Here is a 15,831-nt window from a genome sequence, read left to right as displayed (position 1 = left end):
TCCTAACCACTGGACCGCCAGGGAACTCCAAAATCAATCACATTTTTACAGGCTAACAAAGAATGTGTAGAAACAGAAGTTAAAAAATATAATACCATTTATAATTGCTCGAAAAATTGAAATACTTTGGTAAGTATCTAATAAAACACATATAGAATTTGTGTGCTGAAAACTACAAAAACACCAATGAAAGAAATCAAAGATGACTATAAATAGAGAGGCATAAATCATGTTCATGCATTTAAAAACTCAACACACGTCAATTCTTCCCAAATTGATCTATTAAGTTTAACACAATTGTTATCAAACTCTTAGCCAGGATTTTTGTAGATATAGACAAGCTTATTATAACATTAACATAGAAAGATAAAGGACACAGACTAAAACAATTTTTAAAAAGAATAAAGTGGGAAATTACTGGATGTTAAGACTTACTATACAGCTACAGCAATCAAGTTAGTGTGTTACTGGTGGAGGGATGTATACAACAGATCAATGGAACAATGTAGAAAACCTAGAAACAGACCCACACAAATATGTCTGAGGGTATTTTTTTCCTTATATAAGGAACGGAGATAACATGCATTTTGCTTTTAACTTTTTATTTTGAAATACTGTAGATTCACATGCAGCTGTAACAAAAAAGAATACAAAGGGATCCAATATACTCTTCACCCAATTTCCCAATAGTAACATCTTGCCTAACCATAGCACAATGTCACAAGCAGGAGACCAAGACGGATACAATCCAGCAATCTCATTCAGACCCCATCAGGTTTACATGGACTCGTTTGTATGTATTTACTTCTACGCAATTTTATCACATGTAGGTACGCATGACACCACCACAGTCAAGACACAGAACGGTTCCATTACAAGGATGTCTCATGCTATCTTCTTTTTTTTTAACCTCCTCCCCACCCCCATTTTTTTTTTTTTTTTGGCCATAAATTTCTGAGTGCTGTTCACTTTGTTCAATAATTAAGGATTTTTCCAAAAGAGAAAAAACCTTTTCCATCTTGGCCAGCTTGGCAATCTTCAAGAATATCAAGGAAGAAAAGACTTGTCCCCATAAAAAGCTGTAAAATACATTTGAAAATGAGGTTTAATTGCAGTTATCATGCTATCTTTTTATAGCCACAGAACGAGACTGAGATAGATCATAGATTCAAAAGCCAAACAAAAGATAGAGATTGGCAAAATGTATTTTAAAAAATGATCCTACTGTATACTGTCTGCAAGAGACACCTTAGATTCAAAGACACAAATTATGCCGAAAGTAAAAGGATGGAAAAATATACTGCAAACAGTACCCAAAAGAGAGCTATTGTAGCTATTTTAATGGGAGATGAAATAGACTTTAGGACAAAAATTGTTACTAGAGACAAAGAAGGGTATTTTATAATTATAAAAAGATCAATCCATCAGGAAGACATCACAATTATAAATACACATGTCTAACAACAGTGTTACAAAATACATGAAGCAAAAAATGACAGGACTGAAGGGAGAAACTGACAATTCCAAAATAATGATTAGAGATTTCAATACCTCATTTTAAATAGTGGACAGAACAACTACGCAGAAGATGAACAGGAAATAGAAGACTTAACACTATAAACCAACCAGACCTCTATATAACACTCTATCCAACGACAGCAAAATGTTTCCTATGTGTACATGGAATATTCTCTAGAACAGACCATAAGACAGCTCATACAACAAGCCTCAGATTTAAAAGGCTGAAATTATACAAAGCATGTTCTCCAACAACAAGAGAATCAAATTAAAAATCAACAACAGAAAATAATTTGGGAAACAAAAATACGTGTAAATTAAACAACACACTCCTAAATAAACAATAGGTCAAATAAGAAATAAAATTTTTGGTTGAATATGCAAAAATTAGTGAAAAACACCACATTAATTTTAAAAAGGACAAAAATGGCATGATTATTTCAAAAGACACAGAAAAAACATTCAATGAAACATTCAATGAAACGTTCTTTCATGAGAAAAGCAATCAGCAAACTAGGAATAGAAGGGAACTTCCACAACCTGATAAAGGACATCTACAAAAAGCCTACAGCTAATATACTTAAAGGTGAAAGATAATGTTTTCCTTTTAAGATCAGAAACAAGGCAAGGACATCCAACCTTGCCACTTTCATTCAACACTGTACTGGAGTATCATTAGGTCCATTAGGCAGGAAATAGAAAGGAAAGGCATCCAGATTGGAAAGGAAGATATAGGGACTTACCTCATGGCTCAGTGGTTAAGAATCTGCCTGCCAATGCAGGGCACATGGGTTCGAGCCCTGGTCCGGGAAGATCCCACATGCCACACAGCAACTAAGCCCATGCACCACAACTACTGAGCCTGTGCTCTAGAGTCCGCGAGCCACAACTGCTGAGCCTGCACACCACAACTACTGAAGCCCATGCGCCCTAGAGCCCATGCTCCACAACAAGAGAAGCCACCGCAATGAGAAGCCCACGCACCACAACGAAGAGTAGCCCCCGCTCGCCACAACTAGAGAAAGCCCATGCACAGCAACGAACACCCAACACAGCCAAAAATAAATAAATAAATAAAAATTTTAAAGGAAACAAACGGAAAGGAAGATGTAAAATATTCTCTAAATGCAGACGACATGATCTTCTATTTAGAAAACTATTAGAAGTAATGTGTTCAGCAAGGTTGTAGGATACAAGGTCAATATACAAAAAACTATTTGTATTTCTACACATTAACAATGAATAATAATAAAATGTGATTAAGAGAAGTCCATTTCCAAAAGCATCAAAAATGATACAATACTTAGGAATAACTTTAACAAAAAAAGTACAAGACTTGTACACTGAAAACCTCACTGAAAGAAATGAAAAGACCTAAATAAATGGAAAGACATTTCATGTTCAAGAATGGGAAGACTTAATATTGTCAGGATGGCAATACTCCCCAAACTGATCGGCAGATTCAACACACTCCCTATTAAAATCCCAGCTGCCTCTTTGCAGAAAGAGATAAACTGGTCCTAAAATTCATACAGAAATTCAAAGAACCCAGAATAGCCAAAACAATCTTGAGAAAGAAAAACAAAGTTGGAGAATTCATACTTCCTGATTTCAAAACTTACTATAAAGCCACATTAATCAAAACAGTGTTGATATGGCATAAGACCAGACCTATAGATCAATGGAACAGCACTGACAGTCCATAAATAAACCCTCATGTTTACAGTCAACTGATTTTTGACAAAGGGTGCCAAGACAATTCAATGGATAAAGAAAAGTCTTTTTAAGAAACCCTACTGAGACAACTGATTATCTAGTTGGAAAAGAATGAAGCTGGATTCTTTTCTCACACCATACACAAAAACTAACTCAAAACGGATCAGAGACCTAAGAATAAGAACTAAAACTATAAAACTCTCAGAAGAAAACATGTGAGTAAATATTTGTGACATTAGGCAATGGTTTCTTAGATATAACACCAAAAGCACGAGCAACAAAAGAGAAAAATACATAAACTGGAATTCACCAAAATTTAAAACTTTTGTGCTTCAAAGTATACATACCATCAAGAAAGTAAAAGGACAACTCTCAGAGTGGGAGAAAATATTTGAAAATCATATACCTAATAATAGACATGTATCTAGAATATATATAAAGAACAACACTTCCATCTCAAAAAAGAAAGGAACACTTGCATCTCAATAATAAAAACACAAATAACCTTATTTTTTTTAAATGGGCACAGAATTCAAGAGCTAGTTCTCCAAAGAGGATCTACAGATAACCAAGAAGCATATGAAAGATGCTAAACATCATTTGCCATCAGGAAAACTCAAATCCTCAGTGAAATATCACTTCACACACACCAGGATGAGTACCACTGAACGATAGATTGTAACAAGTGTTGTTGAGGAAGAGGAGAAATAGGAGAGCAGGGTGGAGAAGGATGGAGAGTGGGTCCCGACTGGCAACTATTATATTTGCCCCATATATCATTATTATAATAAGATACACTATGTTAACATTATGCATAATTTGTGAAAATTTTAAAATAAAATAAATATAATGCTATCCCAATGCATTATATTGGGATAATTAAAAAATTAAAAGAAAGGCTGTAATCAGATTAACTGATAAAACAGAGGAGAACAAAACTATTACTTAAGACCCCTGGAGAAGGCCAAGCAGAGATTCCGTAACAGTGGAGTGAGAGGCATCACAAGGCAGAGTGGGCTGTGGGGAAAGAGCAGGGGAGGTAACTAAAGGAGCGCTGGGAGATTATCCTGGAGGGTTCAGCTATACTGGCTCCCAGAGCTCAGGCATCACACAGAAGACTGGTAAATCCTGCAAGAGGATTTACCCCACCCGCAGTGAAGAATGTGGGCGTGGCCCTGAAGAGAGGTCACAGCAGATCCTGCAGGAACACTGGGCTTCTCAACTGTCTCTGAGGGAGAACGACCAAAAAGATCCTATTTATGAAGGAAGGAAGGGACTGATTCGTGTAGCTGGCCAGTGTGGGTTTCCTCGACTGTTTGTCTTGGGCTGTTTTCCCCAAAGGCCAACTTTATGGGATTCAGGAAGCTCTGAGGGTACTCACACACACTCACACACACTCAGTCCTGGGAGGAGGACTCCATCCACACCTACACCCACATACTCAGAGGAAACTGACACCACCAGCTCCTTATGCAAATCAACTTCCTCCTTCAGAACAGGAATGGGCAGCCAAGGATTATTAGATGTAGAAAGAAACCCAAAAAGCGAAGAAAGATTCCAAACCAGAATCTGAGGAAACTAAAATTAGTTTCCTCGGGGTAATCTGAGAGGCTGTTGCATCCATAAGACAATAACAGATGACTACAGAAAAGGAACAATTCATAAAAAAAAAAAAAAAAAAAAGCTTTAAATTGAAAAGCATGATTGCCAAAACAAGGGTATCCACCAGAGACTTAATTAGTGACCTGCAGGGCCAAGGGCATATCCCTGAGCGAGGAGAAAAACCCCAAGAGATGGAAAATATGAGGAAAATGGTTAAACTCATGCAGTATAGATCCAGCAGGTTTGTGGTGGACTGTGGTAGCTATTGTTTTTACTGTCCAGCAAGCTTTCCCACCTGCCTCTTCTAGAGCTGGATCCTTGCCCCCTGCCACGGGGAGGTAGGGCCTGTGAGGGGAGGTGACCAAAGAGATCCATTCAGACTGTATCTCTGGAGAAAGCTGATTTCATTTTTCACAGAGGTTATTAAGCTGGGAGTGTGTGAGCCTGGAACTCTAAGTGGCCCCCTTCCCTGGGGCATTGTGGCCAAGGGCCCCTGCCAATAGGGAAGAGAAAGGCCAACAAAGAGAGAGAAGCAGAGTTGAAGGATGGGGTGGGTGCAGGAGAGGGAAGGAGGGCGGACAATGAGAGAGAAGTAGAAGACCAGACAAAGGAAGAGGCTGGAGCCCTGGATTCAGTAGGGCAGGAATGCCCGGGTACATGAGCCAATGGTTCCCCCTTTTTGCCTAAATTGATGTGTTTCCCTCACTTGCAACTGTAAACATTCTGATTAATACAAGGTCCTTTAAGAAGAAAGAATAGAGGTAAGAAAAGAAAGGAAATAAGCAGAGACTGAATAAAAGGTATTCATTCTGCCTGAGGAGAAGACAGACTTAACCCTCTTATTTAAGGACCATGAAGAACCATGCAATTACCGGTGGCTTTGAAAAGACTCATACTTAGACCCATAACGTTAGCTGTAGAAGAGCACATTTGAATGAGACATTGCTGGTACTTTCCCCCTGTTGCTGATCCAAGTATCCAAAGTCTAAGAATATCTGTCACTGTGACAGTCTGGGGTGATGGGCGTCTCATACCCTGGAGGTGCAAGTATAAAATGGCCCATTCTCTTTGGAGGATAATTCAAGTATTCATGAAGATTTAAAGTGAGCAGTTAAAGTTTTTATAACAAAATACGTGCAGAAATGACTACAAAACAAATATACAGTTTAAATAGCTATACAGTTTAAAGAATAATAATAAAAAGAACAACTGTGTACCACCCCCGCCTAGCTTAAGAAACAAAATGTTACCATCAGTCAACTTAAGAAAATGAATATTATGCTTCAAAATAGTTTGAGAAGGGTTGGGGGGAGAAATGGATGAGGCATGTGGATGAAGCAGTATTTGTCGTGATTTGATAATTACTGAAAGTAGATGATGGATACACAGGGGTTCATTATACTATACTATTTTTATATACGTAAGAAATTTTCCATGAGAAAGGAAGGAAGGAAGGAAAGGAGGGAGTGAGAGAGGGAATATCACTAATAACCTTTGAAATCTCCAGTGTGTTCCTCCCAGAATACAATGGTATTCGCTCATTTAAAAATGCCATGTATACACTCAACTAATATTTGACAAGAGAGCCAAGAATACCCTAAACAGGGACTTCCCTGGTGGCGCAGTGGTTAAGAATCTGCCTGCCAATGCAGGGTACACGGGTTCGAGCCCTGGTTCGGGAAGATCCCACATGCCATGGAGCAACTAAGCCTGTGTGCCACAACTACTGAGCCTGTGCTCTAGAGCCCATGAGCCACAACTACTGAGCCCACATGCCTAGAGCCTGTGCTCCGCAACAAGAGAAGCCACTGCAATAAGAAGCCCGCGTACTGCAACAAAGAGTAGCCCCTGCACGCCACAACTAGTGAAAGCCTGCATGCAGCAACGAAGACCCAACGCAACCAAAAATAAATAAATTTGTTAAAAAATTAAAAAAAAAAAGAATACCCTAAACAGACATTTCTCCAAAGAAGAAATACAGATGGCCAATGGGCACATGAAAAGATGCTCAACATCACTAATTATTAGAGAAATGCTAATGAGAACTACAATGAGGTATCACCTCATATCAGTCAGAATGACCGTCATCAAAAAGTCTACAAATAATAAATGCTAGAGAGGTTGTGGAGAAAAGGGAACCTTCCTACACTGTTGGTGGGAATGTAAATTGGTTCAACCGTTTTGGAGAACTGTATAGAGCTTCCTTAAAAAACTAAAAATAGCATTAAAATATGATCCTACAATCTCATTCCTGGGCATATATCCAGAGAAAAATCATAATTCAAAAAGATACATGCACCCTGATGTTCGCTGCAGCACTATTTACAATAGCCAAGTCATGGAAGCAACCAAAATGTACATCAACAGATGAATGGATAAAGAAGATGTGGTACATATACACAATGAAATAATACTCAGTCATAAAAAAGTGAATGAAATAATGCCATTTGCAGCAACATGAATGGCCCTAGAGATTTCTTTTTTTTTTTTCATTTTTGGCTGCGCTGCACTGCTTGTGGGATATTAGTTCCCGAACCAGGGGCTGAACCTGGGCCCCAGCAGTGAAAGCGCCAAGTCCCAACCACTGGACTGCCAGAGAATTCCCGAGATTATCATATTAAGTGAAGTAAGTCAGACAGAGAAAGACAAATATCATATGATATCACTTATATGTGGAATCTAAAAAAAGGATACAAATAAAGTTATTTACAAAGCAGACACAGACTCACAGACATAGAAAACAAACTTATGGTTACCAAAGGGGATCGTGGCGCAGGGGTGGGGAGAGATAAATTAGGAGTTTGGGATTAACATATACACACTACTATATATAAAACAGGTAAACAACAAGAACCTACTGTACAGCACAGGAAACTATAGGCAATAACTTGTAATAACATACAATGGAAAAGAATCTGAAAAAGAATATATTATGTGTATGTATAACTGAATCACTTTGCTATGCACTTGAAACTAACACAACATTGTAAATTAACTATACTTCAATTTTTAAAAAATGAACACCTGGGAAAATGTCCTGGGAAAGGACAGTCTCTTCAACAAATGGTGTTGGGAAAACTGGGTAACCACATGTAGAAAAATGAAACTGAACCCCTATCGTACACCACTCACAAAAATTACCTTGAAATGGCTCGAAGACATAAACATAAGATCTGATACTATAAAACACCTAGAAGAAAACACAGGGAAGAAGTTCCTCAACATCAGTCTTGGGGATGCTTTTTTGGATTTGACACCAAAAGTACAAAAAACAATAAGAGCAAAAATAAACAAGTGAGAGGGACTTCCCTGGTGGCCCAGTGGTTAAGACTCCATGCTCCCAATGCAGGGGGCCCAAGTTCAATCCCTGGTCGGGGAACTGAGATCCCACATACCACAACTAAGCCTGCGTGCTGCCAACTACTGAGCCCGTGCTCTAGAGCCCTCCCGCCACAACTAGAGAAGCCTGCACGCCGCAACCAGAGAAGCCAGTGCGCTGCAACAAAGACCCAGCACAGCCAAAATAAAATAATTAAAAAAAATAATAAGTGAGACTACATCAAACTAAAAAGCTTCTGCAAAGCAAAAGAAGCAATGAACAAAATGAAAAGACAACGTACCAAATGGGAGAAAGTATTTGCACACTGTGGACAAAGAATGCTGCCTGCCATTTCAGTAAACAAAGGATGTTGCAACCATCAAGCCAGCAGTCACTGCACCTGCCTCCACCAGTGCACCCTGAGGGGAATTCAGGATGGAGAGAGACAGGGTACCAGCCATACGTAGTTAAGATGCATATTAAAGGAATGATTTCCATAAGCCCAGAATCTTGCATCTTCCCATACACAGAAAAGCACTAAAATCATTAACTTGAGATGTCTGTTTCTTGTGATTAGCAGTAATCTTTTGATGTTCCCCTGTATGTTGTTTTTGTTTTGTTTTGTTTTGTTTCAGCAAAAACTCCCATATATTCTGGCTCCTCCCTTACCTCAGAGCTATCTGAGAGGCTGTTTTCTGGACTATAGTCCTCAGTAAGGTCCCAGAATTAAACATAATTCTCAACTTTTAGGTTGTGCTTTTTTTTTTTTCAATCAGCAATAACACGTATCTGATAAGGGGTTAATATCCAAAATATATAAGGAACTCATACAACTCAACAGCAAAAAGCCAAACAAATCAAATTAAAAAATGGGCAGAGGAACTAGACATTTTTCCAAAGAAGACATCCAAATGGCCAATAGGTGCACGAAGAGATGCTCAGCAACACTAATCATCAGGGAAATGCAAATCAAAACCACAATGAGGGGCTTCCCTGGTGGCGCAGTGGTTGGGAGTCCGCCTGCTGATGCAGGGGACACGGGTTCGTGCCCCGGTCCGGGAAGATCCCACATGCCGCAGAGCGGCTGGGCCCGTGAGCCATGGCCGCTGAGCCTGCGCGTCTGGAGCCTGTGCTCCGCAACAGGAGAGGCCACAGCAGTGAGAGGCCCGCGTACCGCAAAAAAAAAAAAACACAACGAGATATCACCTCACACCTGTTAGAGCAGCTAATCTTCAAGAAGACAAAAGATGGCAAGTGTTGGTGAGGATGTGGAGAAAAGGGAACCCTTGTACACCATTGGTAGGAATATAAATTGGTTCAGCCACCACAGAAGAAGTATGAAGGTTCCTCAAAATATTAAAAAGAGAACTACCACCTGACCCAGCAATTCCACTTCTGGGTATATATCCAAAGGAAGTGAAAACAGGATATCAAAGAGATATTTGCACCCCCATGTTTACGGTATTATTCACAACAGCCAAGGTATGGAGCACCCTAACTGTCTGTCAACAGATTGATGGATGAAGACGATGTGGTATATGCATACAATGGAACATTACTCAGCCATGAGGAAGAAGGAAATCCTGCCATTTGCGACAACATGGATGGACCTTGAGAACATTACGCCAAGTGAGATAAGTCAGACAGAGACAAATACTGTAATATCTCACTTATATGCAGAATCTAAAAAAGCCAAGTTCGTGGAAACAGAGAGTAGGATGGTGGTTACCAGGGGCTGGGGATGCCCAGCACCTGGAAAGATGCTGTTTAAGGGTACAAACTTGCAACTAGTAGGTGAATGGGTCCTGAAGATCTAATGTGAAGTATGGTGCTTATGGACACCAATACTGTATTATATACATCAAATCTGCTGGGAGACTTGATTATTCCCACCACAAAAATGAAATGATAATTAGGTGAAGTGATGGAGGTGTAAGCTAACGCTACGATGGAAATCATGCTGCAATATATAAATGAATCAGGTCAGTATGCTGTACAACTTAAAACTTAGTGACATGTCAACTGCATTCCAATAAAGAGAAAATCTGACACAGTTATTTTGTATCCATTCTCCTGTTGATGACCGTCAGCTGTTTCCAGTTTTTCACTGTCATGAACAGTCCAGCTATGAGCCTTCCAGCATGAGCACACGGCTCCCACTGCACACGTGTAAGTCTGGGATTATATCCAGAAGGACTGATGCTGGACCAAGGGTATTGTTACCCTTATTAGGTAACAATAAAGTGTTGTCCAAAGTGGCTGCATTAATGTATATTCCTTTCGCATATATACACTAGAAGGATATATATACCCCATAATATTACTAGTGAATGATCTCCAGGTAATAGATTATGGATCATTTTCTTTTCTGTAATTTCCAAACTTCATAGAATAAACACATATCAAGACCTTTAAATTCTGAAACGTCTATAGACAAATACATAACTACACACAATATAAATAAATATGCCACGAATATGCAAAGAGTGTGTCATACTGGCTCCCTCCCCACCCCCTTACCTGCAGGTCCCGTTTACCACCTCCAGCTTCAGGACAGTCTGCAGACACTGGCAGTGCCGGGCCTCCAACGTGATGCTCACTCTGCACTCCCCCAGTGGCTGAACTTGGCCACTGGACGGCTCGATGACGAAGGGAGACACCTGATGAGGAGAAGGATGAGGAGTGGGGACACATGGAACTGCAGAACTGGGTGCTGGCCATGAACAACCAGGGTTGCCCCCAAGCTGCCCCCACCCCCTCCCCCGAGCGCTTCTAGGATGCGGAAGGAGGCAAGCGGGTGGGGGAACACAGCTGAGCAAGAGCTCAGGACGAAGAGGATGAAAACTGAGTCTCCAAGGAAACCGGAGGTGGAAGGCAGAGGGAGTCGCCCTCGGCGTGGTGGCTCTGAGAGGTCTGCCCGCCCTGCTGCGCAGGCGCGCGTCAGGAACTGTCGGCTTCAAGTAAGGAAAGCCACCAAGCCCCCAAACTAGGGGACAAGCTTCCATGTGGCCACAGATTTGCCCTTTGCACCTGTAACTGTGCCTTCCTGGTACAGACCCCTCCCCATATCCTCTGCTGTAGCTCCTCTCTGAAGCACCTAGATGACAGTATCCGCTGCACGTTTCCTAAGTTGTTTTACAGACGCTAAAACCACCACCAAATGGAAGAAATTAACTACTTGATGACCATGAGCACGTAGTCCCCGGACCTACCGGAGCCTGAGGATTGATAACGTTAACCCCTGCGACACTGCCCTGTTACCTCACCATCCCCCAAGCAGAGAACTGTGCACGAACTGAGCACACACGCTATGATCCACCTCCCTCACCTGGCCTTCAAAAATGTTTTGCTGAAACCCTTCGGGAAGTTTGAGGTTTTTGAGCACGAGCCACCTAGTCTCCTTGTCTGGCACCTTAAACACTACACCTTCCTTCACCACAACCTGGTGTCCGTAGATTGGCTTTACTGCACGTGGGCAAGTGGACCCAAGCTTGGTTCAGTAACACACCCACGTGGTCTCTGCCCCACCCCGTCACACCCTCACCTCACTCAGCCCCACTGCAGGCTAGTTCCCACTCACCCAACATGTCCATCCCCTGCCCTATACCAGGCACTAAAAGGGAAAGGAAAAGGCTTGGGGAGAAGAGTGCCCCTCTTCCTGTCCAGGCTGAGGCCAGGAGCACCAGCCTGACTGCGCGGCCCCAGGGACCCAGAGGGGCCGCACTGGCTAGTCGGGGTGTCACTGGACGTTGAAAGCTTACGACCAGGAGGGAGGTTACTCCTCTTTGGTCTCTTCCTTCCTTGAGACCAAGGCCATGAAGGAGTGCAAGGCACCTGCCTGGAGGGAGACCTGGCCGCCCCTGCCCAGTCCCACCCCACCTCCACCCTGGCCGCCGTGCTGTGCTATCTTGGGCCCTGTGCCCTCTCACTTCAGAGGTTCCACCGCCCTGGCACTGGAGGGAGGGTGGGCTGGCCTACGTCTCAGGAAACGTGGCTGGCATGCTCTGGCCTGGCTTGTCCAAGCTTTGGGCCCAAGCTCTGCTGGTAAGGAAAGAGCCCCTTTGCTTTCTTTGCTCGTTGCTCCTCACGTGCCTCTCCTTTGGAGCCCGGTGGGTGTGTGTGGGGTGGGCGGGAGGGGGGGGCGCTATGGTCTGGGTCTGGGTTTCTGGGTCCCCTGGCCTGGGGACATCTACAAACCCCAAATCTCAACATTATTTTTGAGAGCTCACAAGAACACAGCACAGAGAACTGTAGAGACAGGACTGCTACCAGCTTCGATTAGGACATAAATCTTAATGTACTGTGAAACTGACAATTACTTCAACTGTAAAATGTATTTATTCTTCACTATGGGAGAAAAACACAGACTGGGAATCAGAGAACTTGGATCTGATACGATTCTGCCACCTATTAGCTGTGTGGCCCCAGGGAAGCCCCTGTCCCTCCCTGTTTCTCCTCTATCAAGTGACAAGGTTGGCTGAGGTCCGTAAGTTTCCAACTTCGCTCTGGGAAATCCCAGGGGTTGCTCAGAAGTCCTAGGGCAGGGAAGTGGGATGTGGGGAGTGGCAGGGCGGGGCAGGGATGCCTGACGAGGAGGCCTCTGGGAGCCAAGAACAGTCATACTCTATTCTAGATCTTGGGCTTCTGCTGAAGGTTTCATTTGAAGAAAAGGTTACTGATAGCACCCTGCCCGCAGTCCCAGCGCCAGCCTCTGTGGTTCCATGGTCCAAGCAGCGTGACCAGTGAGCCCTGGGGGGGCCAGTGCTAACTCCAAGCCTGTGGAACAGACCACATGGCAATGTTTCTTGGCAATGGTGTTGGCCAATTCGATGCAAACTGTCATAACTTCTAAGTTTCAGGGTGCCTAGTGGAGAAGCGAGGCCGCCAGGTAAAGGAGAATGGCTTTCAAGTGGAAAGGAAAAGTCCTGGAGAAGGGAAGGTGCATTGGCAAATAAGATGTATGTGTGGCTGTGACTCTCTTTCCTCAGCTCCTGAATGTGGAAGAAAAAGTGTGCGGCCCTCTGACCAACAAGGGAAGTGGGCAGCAGGATGGGGGACCTGGGGAGGGAGGGTGCTTTCACCAGACAGACCTGGCCAGAGTCTCACACGTGCAGCAGCTGCTCCGACAGAGCTACAGTCACCACGTGGGAAGGGTGGGCATGGTGAGCCAGTGGTTTATAGCTAGCTGCCTGCTGGTGTGGCTTGGGCTTGTTCAAGACTGAACATAGGGCTTCCCTGGTGGCGCAGTGGTTGAGAATCTGCCTGCCGATGCAGGGGAAACGGGTTCGAGCACTGGTCTGGGAAGATCCCACATGCCGCGGAGGAACTAGGCCCGTGAGCCACCATTACTGAGCCTGCGCATCTGGAGCCTGTGCTCCGCAACAAGAGAGACCGCGATAGTGACAGGCCTGCGCACTGCGATGAAGAGTGGCCCCCGCTTGCCGCAACTAGAGAAAGCCCTCGCACAGAAACAAAGACCCAACACAGCCATAAATAAATAAATAAAAATAAAAAAGATTGAAACTTATATTTTTATATATATATATATATATATATATATATATATTTTTTTTTTTTTTTTTGGCTGTGCCACGCAGCTTGCGGTATCTTAGTTCCCTGACCAGGGATCAAACCCAGGCCCCGGCAGTGAACGCACCTGAGTCCTAACCACTGGACCACCAGAGAATTCACTGAACATGGTATTTAAACATGATGCCATGGGCTTCCCTGATGGCACAGTGGTTAAGAATCTACCTGCCAATGCAGGGGTCACGGGTTCGATCCCTGCAGAGCAACTAAACCCGAGCACCACAACTACTGAGCCTGAGCTCTAGAGCCCGCATGCCACAACTACTGAGCCCGCGCTCTAGAGCCCGCGTGCCACAACTACTGAGCCTATGTGCCACAACTACTGAAGCCCGCACTCCTAGAGCCCATGCTCCGCAACAAGAGAAGCCACCGCAATGCATTCGCAATGTGAAGTCCACACACCGCTACGAAGAGGGGGCCCCCCCGCTCGCAGCAACTAGAGAAAGCCCAGCGCGCAGCAACGAAGACTCAACACAGCCAAATATAAAATAAATTTATAAAAAAACAAAACAAAACATGATGCCATAATTTAAATGTAATGATGACGATGCTTAGCCACTTTTAATATTTTCTATTTTTAGAGTAAAAGGAAAAGTGCTGTTTGAGTGGAAATGATTTGCCTTTCGGAGCCTTTTGGTTTGGGCGGCAAGCTCACCACCTGGTGGCAGGTACTCAAAACTGCAAGCAGGCTGGGAACCTCTGCAGGGAGCCCCACAGCCTGCCCCTCCCCGGGGGCCTTTTGGAAGCTTCCCGCCCAGCTCAGCTGCCTGTTTTCTTCCTGGCTCTGGCTGCTCTGAAAGGAACAGGAAAATCCAGTTCGGGGTTAAGTTCTGCTGTAGAAAGGACCCCGACTGCCTAGAGACGGGATGGGGGACTCTGCGAGGCAAAGGTCACCAGGCAGGTGTTTCCTCTCCAGCCTCCACGCTCTGAAGGCACCAGCAACAGTTCCACGGCTCACACAACACGCGGGTTACTCGGCTCCGGTGGGGGTGGGGGGGAGAGGGGGGAGGGGTGGCACCACGAGCCAGCATCGCAGGACTTACGCTCTCTTGCCTTTCTTGCAGGCAGACCCTGCTCTCCTTCATGGACCACGTGGCCGGGAGCTGGCTGACGTTCCGGATCTGGATGGACTTTGTGGCTCTCTGCCCCAGGCGCAGCAAACCAAACTGAAGGGCTGAGACGTCGATGACGAGGGCAGGCCCCTGAGGCACCCAGAGGGGCCCGTCACCCGGCCAGCCGGGCCGAGGGCTCTGTGCCCTACCCCGGCTCCCCGTCCAGCCCGCCCAGCCGCCCAGCCCCGCCAGAGGCACCTTAAAGGTCGCCTCGACGTGTAAGACCACGGGTGAGGGGGAGTCTTTGATTTCACACAGCAGGCTCTGGCTCGTCGGGCCGGGGACACCCCCGGTAAAGTTCAACTGAAAATCCTCCACCTCGCTGGGCTCTGAGAGAGGGAGAGGAAAGGTGAGCCGTGGAGAAAGGAAGCAGGGGCAGGTCCCCTCTGTGGCCGGGCTCAGATACCTGGCCTTGGCGTACTCCTTACCCACCACAGGGCCAGGCTGCGGCTGGAGCTGATCAGGGGGCCATGGACCCCTGCACAGGCCCCTTTCACCTTGAGCTCTCCTTCCCCAGCCAGCCCCCACCTCGGCCCCTGCAGTACCTACCGATGGTCCCCGTGCAGGGCTCCACTTCAACGATGTGGCAGTCGCTGATCTTCCCCCACGTGTACCTGATGGCTGATCTGCTGTTGTTCCACATCTGAAAGACACACCCCAAGCCGGGCTCCCCGTCAGATCTGTACTTGCTAAAGGACTGCGGGACTGTGGGCTCACAAGAGGTCCTCTCGACACCTCCCCAGCTACATCCCGGCCACCCGATGGCACCAACGCACACGGCGGCACACGGCGGTTTGTGGGTGCCACCGCCGGTCAAAGATGCCTAAACCCAGGAACGCGTGCCACAGTCCTGTCGTTTGGAGGATGCTGGGAAGCTGACAAATGACAGACGTGCCCGGCCCAGCGTCTGTTCAAACCAAGTGGGTTCCGGGGCTCTGGGAAGAGCCTCAGCTTCTCTGCAGTGGCCACCACAGC

At 44.9% G+C, this 15,831-nt stretch overlaps 1 protein-coding gene across 19 annotated transcripts in view; it reads right to left on the bottom strand.

The window, feature by feature from the left end:
- Window positions 1–15,831, bottom strand: part of DLEC1 (DLEC1 cilia and flagella associated protein) — a 104,696-nt gene that overhangs the window by 13,262 nt on the left and 75,603 nt on the right. For all 19 annotated transcript variants that reach the window (XM_027088100.1, XM_027088104.1, XM_027088105.1 and 16 more), the window contains 4 exons: window positions 15,406–15,499; window positions 15,055–15,185; window positions 14,788–14,946; window positions 10,676–10,815 (listed from right to left, as the gene is read on the bottom strand). In XM_027088100.1, the coding sequence (XP_026943901.1) occupies window positions 10,676–10,815; window positions 14,788–14,946; window positions 15,055–15,185; window positions 15,406–15,499 (524 nt within the window). The remainder of the gene's footprint in view (window positions 1–10,675; window positions 10,816–14,787; window positions 14,947–15,054; window positions 15,186–15,405; window positions 15,500–15,831) is intronic.

Source organism: Aethalodelphis obliquidens, unplaced genomic scaffold (assembly GCF_003676395.1).
Source record: "Aethalodelphis obliquidens isolate GAN/ISIS:26980383/991018 unplaced genomic scaffold, ASM367639v1 scaffold62, whole genome shotgun sequence".
Taxonomy (NCBI): domain Eukaryota; kingdom Metazoa; phylum Chordata; class Mammalia; order Artiodactyla; family Delphinidae; genus Aethalodelphis; species Aethalodelphis obliquidens.
The sequence above is the reverse complement of the archived record's forward strand: the minus strand, read 5'-3'. Positions and strand labels throughout refer to the sequence as shown.